We start from the raw sequence: 6,571 nt of genomic DNA, 5'->3' as shown, positions 1-6,571 counted from the left end.
CGGACATCGTTTAGTATTTCAAATAAATTGTGAAAGTTGAGGGTCTCATGTAGAATTTATGCAGGAAATTTGGAAAAAAATTTGGAACACAATATTTCGGTTTATATAAACCGATATTTTTTAGCATGACTTAAAAATTCGGTTCGTATAAACCGCAGTACCCCAAGGGCAAAAACGGAAATTCAGGGGGTAGAAAAGAAATGCGGGGGGTCGGGAGAGATATCATCATTGTTTATCATCACCCTTCAAACTCACAATGCATTACCAAGAAGCATCGAAATTTTGTCAAATAAAAAGACAAAAAAATAAACTTCATAATATAAGCTCATAACATCTTATATATATAATAATGCCCTAAGCTAAATCTTACTAAGTTTTAAACTAGTTACAAATCAAGTCAATCACATAACAATCTAAACCGACTCATATCATAATTAAGAGAAACACTTGTATGGGCATAAACATTTAAACACAAGATTTAGACGCACACATAAATTAAAAAATAAATAAAATTGTATGTCATTCACTTAGACAATTTTTTCTTTATTTTCTTTTGTTTCTTGTGAGTGTCCCCAACAAATAATATTTGGGCTTGTGCCCAAGCAAGTGTTTCTGCATAATTCATACCCAACAAAGAGGAACGCAATAATGAGAAGATGAACCATCATATAGAGGAGGAGCAGCAAACAAACCAATAATACTCTGGAAAATAAAAATACTCAGCCATGTATTAATTCAATGTCATAAACTCCGACAACATCTCTTTGTTCGTACTTGGAAGCTAACAATAACGAGGTCAAACCAAGAATGAGAATGAGAGAAAGAAGGAAAGGATGATATTAAAAGAAAGAACGAGAATGAGAGAAGAGATGTATCGTTGATTGGAAAACAATTCAATCTCGGTTAACTTTCATCCAACCAAAATGTGGCTGAAGTGAAGGCGCGGCAGGTCTGGGCGCGACGAACAGCTGTTGCAGAATTTCTGTTTCTGTCCCGAATGACAGTCCCGACGCCAGCATGGAACTAAGTTTGATTGACGTTAAAATTTTGGTCTTTGCCACCTGTACCATAATCTTCGCATTGTTGAAGCGTATGCCATTTTGCGCCAACCATAGGAGTGCAACACATGAATAACTGCTGCAGTGGCCAATTGGTTAAGCAGCTGACTCCAGCTGCAAGCAAAGCTCTCAAACAGAGAAAGGAAACTGCTTATATCAAAGGAAATGCACAACAAGGAACCCAACCATTGCCACTCATAGGCTTGCTTTGCGCTCAAATTTCCATCCTTGGAGGAACATCAAACCATTCTATCCTCGAATGGTTGACGCAGAATAATAACTTGATCAGTACGCGCACGAATGGACGCATCTTGCTGCATAATTCTTGTTGGAATTTTACACTCTCCATGACTCCATTATCAATAAATGACGCGACTGTGGCGTTGAATAAATGGTAGGCAGACGTTGGAAAATTGAATAGTTCAGCCAGCGGTTCATGGAATGACCATTGCCTAGAAGCCAGCGCGAATTTACTTTGACAGTCTGCACATGCTTCTTAATGCCATGCCAAATGGATGATTTGAAGAAAGAAATCGACCGCTGTCCCCATTTCCGAAAACGAGCCCGACACATAACCGTCCATTGGTCACTTTCAGAGAGGAGTTTCCAACACAGATGGAGCATGAAAGAATCATTAATTTGTAGATGAGGTCGAATATCCAAACCGCCCTCTGCATATGGCCTGCATAGCTTATCCCATGCCACAGTACATATTTTCTTTGTAGTAACATCACTGCTCCAAATAAAATTGCGAATCCATTTATCTAACCTTTTAAGAAGAGACTTAGACAAGGTATAAATGTGCAAAAATTATATCAACATAACATGAATAATAGCTTTCACTAGTTGGACACGCCCCACGATCGGTAATAAAGCACCCTTCCAAGAAGCAAGCTTCACCTTGATTTTGTCCGCAATTGCTTTGAAGTAGATAACCTTAGGCTTTCCAACAAAAATTGGGCATCCTAAGTAGTTGAAGGGTATGCTCCTGCCGAAACCAAGTAGATTCGTGATCATCAACAATCTTGAGTTAGATATAGCACCCAAGTAAAACTTACTTTTTTGCTTGTTAATTACTTGACCGGAGACCTCACCATAAGCAGTAAAAATGCGTAACAAGCATCTGATGTTTTTCTTCGAACCCTTGTAAAAAACCATAATGTCATCTGCATATAGGACATGAGTAGGAATTGTAACGTTGCGGCAAAGGGGCATAGGGGTGAGTTCGCCATCTAGAGCAGCCTTGGAAATACGACGGCTCAACAAATCTTCCCATATACAAAATAACAAAGGTGATAACGGATGCCCTTGGCGAACTCCACGAGTGCAACCAAAGTAACCCACCAGTTTACCATTCACAAGGATTGAAAGCCTAGCGGACAGTAATATTTCTTTAACCCATGAGCAAAAAGTTGTGCTAAAACCAAACTGTTGGAGAACAGACAATAAGAAATTCCATATTTAGTCAATCATTTTCGATGACTTATAAAGAACAATTCAAATTATATAAGAATATAATTAATGAAGTGTTAAATAGTATTTAATAGACTAATTAGTATAAAATAAGCAAATACAACGATGTTACAAATTACATAAAACTTCTCTGTAAACTATATTTGAAGTACTATCTACTTCCCCTCCCTTAGCACCTAATAAAATTTTCAATCCATTTTTAGATGTGACTATTGATACAACAACATACAATTGACCGAGTGAGAACACTTAATGTGGAATATATATTCCAACATGTTTGAGTGATTAACCTTGACTATTATTGATAGTCATCGCAAATGATATCACTAATGAAAATTGGGTACGTTGAAACTTGAAAGAGGTTCTTGCATCGGACGGCGTCAATGACAATCGAGGGATAAAGACTTTATCACCAATGTTGCTTCCTGATATCACTTTTTCCTCCAAAACATATTTTCACTCAATAACATATCAAAGTATTTTCAATATCTTTAAAAAAGTTTATGGATGATCTATATGATATAAACTTTCAATCCAACGGTGGATGATCTATATGAAAATATAATATTGCAAGATTTGTAATATAGTTTAAGAGCTACAATTCAACAACCAAGTTCATCTTAGCATATACGATTGATAATTTTATAGTCATATAGTTGATGTAGTGGATTTATTGAGAAGGAAAAGAGAGATAAAGAGACTTGAAGAGACACTATCATGATTTATCTTCAATCAGCCTATAAGTATTACATTGAGAAAAAAAAAATACAGTGATTAGCTTAGATATCCAAGATGACCATTCAATTTTTAGGTCAATGTCAAGTGTTAACGGTCAAATGCATGTGAACCGAACATCGTTTAAAACTTTGTTTGAGTTAAGAGAGAAAGAAGAGTGACGGATTTGGAAAAATAGGGGAATCGAAAGATAAGGCACCCCTCACTTTTTTTGTATATCAAAGATACTCTATGCACTCAACTACATAGTTTGACCTCTTTCGACAAATATTTTCCAATAGGCATTGCCACATTGGCCAAACATCAAACCCAAAATCAAATGGTTAAGCGACTCCAAATATCTCCTACTTGTGCAGTCGTGCCACTATGTTGGTAACCCCTCACTTTTTTTTTTTTTTTGAAGGGAAGGGAATGAAATGAAAATGAAAATGCTTACCGGTATTTTTGTTTTGAGAATATTATCAAGAGAAGTAATGAATTTAAAAATTATTCAAAATCCTCCAAAGTCCTCCATAACACATTTTTTTAGATACTCCGTATTAAAGAGTTTTTGTTCAATGAAGAAAAATAAAATATCATGCAATGTGGATGGATTACTCACCCTTCTCCTTTCCTTACTCTTTTTGTTATTCTCATCACTGTCCCCTCCCTTTCCCTCCAAAACCTCAAAAATAGCCTTAACGACCAAAATTCATACCAAATAGGAATGACTCAGCAGTAGCATGGAAGAAAAAAAATGAAATATGCAAGAGGTGTTCACACTCAAAAATCCTACCGATAAATAGGCATTTCGATATACTCTTTTTAAGTCGACATGTTCTATACCCAAATCACTGCAGTTAAATACTACATTATTAAGCAGCTCAAACCGAGATTATTATACTGAGTACAGAATTCTCGAAACCACTACGCAACCATGATAGATGTACATGCTAAAAACCACCATAACTTAACAGAAACGATAAAAGAACCACTGTCGAAACATAATCCAACCCAAAATGAGGGGAATAACAGCCAACTTTACAAACGAAAGGGTGGACATTGATCCAAATGAAAATATAAATACCACAAAAATTGAAGTTCAGGGTTCTTCCTTGCCAAAGTAACTCTGAGGCAAGCTGAAATCTTCTTCATGATTAAGGATATCGATCTCTTCGTCGTCTGTTTTCTGAGGTAGAGTGATAAACAAATCGAAAGCACTATGTTAAAACATAAAGCACAAATTAACATGTTAATTGAACAGGAAGAATCAAAATTTATTGATAGCATACCAGCATCTCTAGGTTGTAGAACCGATCCAGCAATTGAAGGACCTCCTCAGAAGAGAAATCTCTGTCAAAACTGAATGAAGCATATATAGTTGTAAGATCATTGATCAGAATATAGATATCTGGCACATTATGATCTTTAAAATCAAACAGAATTAAAAGTGGAAAAAAGAACAAACCTCTTCTTTAGATATTCCATCAGACCATAAAGGACAAAGTGACGGTGTACTCCTTCATGAAATGAATATTAATTGTAAGCATAAAAATTGATGAATCTTACAAGTTACACCCAAGAAGAAGAGAAATGATGATGAATCATGATCTCTTATGAGTTATAACTAGTCTGAAACTATTTGACAAAAGAAAGCTTTACAAGAAAAAGGTGACCATCCATCTTATCTTAGCATAACTACTCTTGGTAAAAAGATGAAATAAACAGTACCAAATGACAACGAAACAAGCAGCGATCACACACGACAGGTTCGTATGCAAAAATAAGTTCAATCAACTGCTCAATTCGTTATTGTTTTCTAGTCTCAACAAATGCTTACTCTATACTTGAAAGGTTCATAGGTGAAAGTGGATAAAAATAAGTAATGGATTCTTCCGTATTTTTTGTTACCTATTGGCCAAACTGTAGCCAAATATCACTTATTGCAGAAATGAAGAAAACTATTTTTAGCATATCTAATCATGAAATCTCAAAGTAAAGGGTGTCTGCAAAACATGCTCAAGTTTAAGAAATCATGTTGATTATTAAAGAGAATTCCACCCATACAAGTTGTAAGATTTCTCCTAAGCTATTTCGAGGGGCTTATGGACATAAGCTAAAAATCCCTCATCTCCATAAGTTCTCTCAAACATTTAAGACAGATAAATATGATAATCCTATATAACCCTTAATATGTACTCTCTAAAATGGTTTCAAAGTCATTTAAATTACCCGATGATAGAAACAGCCTGAGGAGAGGACACATGCCTAACTACCTATGAAGCACCGACACTTTATACTGAAGACATGTCTGACACCGACACATATAATTACATTCAAACATTCCACTTTCAAAATTTTATCGGTGTCAACATGTCAATGTCATGTCATATTTCTGTGCCCGTGCTTCACAACTAACCGCATTGTCCCCAAATTCATGCAAAAATTCGGTATCATTTTTAACCAAATATTAGTAAATTACTGATTATATTAATTTCTCAGCTTAAAACTCACTTGATGTCTCTTAAAATAACTCACCAATTGAGCTACCTACTTACTACTTAGGACTAAATTATGAATCATATATTTATTTATGCACATAAAAAAACTTAAATCAAAGTAACAACATAAATAAATTCAACCACCTTGAAGTTTTATTGGAGGATAAATTTCAAGAGCTTCCAATAATTTCAGCTCCAATTCAGCTTGTGCTTGATCCTATCAACAAGATCATAAATCAAATAAATTCAGATAAATTGAAATTTAAAGTTAAAGAGAGATGATACCTTAGGAAGAGAGGAAGCGGAGGAAGGAGGAGGTTTGCAAGGAGAATGGACAGACATGCCATCTTGTTCCTCCTCTTTGGGTTTTGCAGCAGCAGCTCCACCTCCACTACTCATCACGTATATGATTCAGTGATTTTTCTGATTGATTGATTGATTGTTACACTGCAAAATGGGGGAAAACAGAGACGTTTTGTGATGATTTTTGAATGGTTAGGGTTTTTGTGTTTCATCTGAAAAGCCCAAGAACAATTTGGGTCGGTTTTGAACCCATTTCTGAAATGAAGATTTTTTTTTTTAACCGGAGGCTATAGTTAGATTTCTTTTGTTTTTTTGTGTTATTGGTAGAAAGTTTTATTTTCATTTTTACGGGAGGCTTGTAAAAATATTTACACTCATCTGTCTATCTATTGTGGAAGAACTAGATAGCCTTAGGATCGGTAGATTTCAGTCGGGTTCGGGCCAAAAATTACTAAATCGATAAAAATCGCAATCATTTAATTTGGATCCAATTCCGACCGTCTATATCTTCGGTTTGTTCGG

General features: G+C 35.3%; 1 protein-coding gene across 1 annotated transcript; it reads right to left on the bottom strand.

Annotated features, from left to right (window-relative positions):
- Positions 1-4,025: 4,025 nt before the first annotated feature.
- LOC123908404 lies at positions 4,026-6,308 on the bottom strand. The gene is made up of 5 exons (XM_045959024.1): positions 6,032-6,308; positions 5,891-5,963; positions 4,714-4,765; positions 4,538-4,607; positions 4,026-4,434 (listed from the first exon to the last, which is right to left on the bottom strand). Exons 1-5 carry the CDS (start codon positions 6,143-6,145, stop codon positions 4,348-4,350), a joined length of 396 nt encoding a protein of 131 aa, XP_045814980.1. The 5' UTR covers positions 6,146-6,308; the 3' UTR covers positions 4,026-4,347.
- Between the last annotated feature and the right edge of the window lie 263 nt (positions 6,309-6,571).

This window comes from Trifolium pratense, linkage group LG2 (assembly GCF_020283565.1).
Source record: "Trifolium pratense cultivar HEN17-A07 linkage group LG2, ARS_RC_1.1, whole genome shotgun sequence".
Lineage (NCBI taxonomy): Eukaryota > Viridiplantae > Streptophyta > Magnoliopsida > Fabales > Fabaceae > Trifolium > Trifolium pratense.
The sequence above is the reverse complement of the archived record's forward strand: the minus strand, read 5'-3'. Positions and strand labels throughout refer to the sequence as shown.

Excerpts from the sequence above, each read along its gene's own strand:
- LOC123908404 (XM_045959024.1), bottom strand. The coding sequence starts at position 6,145 with ATGAGTAGTGGAGGTGGAGCTGCTGCTGCAAAACCCAAAGAGGAGGAA. Across the intron at positions 5,964-6,031 it reads CCGCTTCCTCTCTTCCTAAG|GATCAAGCACAAGCTGAATT; the intron begins GTATCATCTCTC and ends TCTTGTTGATAG. Across the intron at positions 4,435-4,537 it reads TCTACAACCTAGAGATGCTG|AAAACAGACGACGAAGAGAT; the intron begins GTATGCTATCAA and ends ACTCTACCTCAG.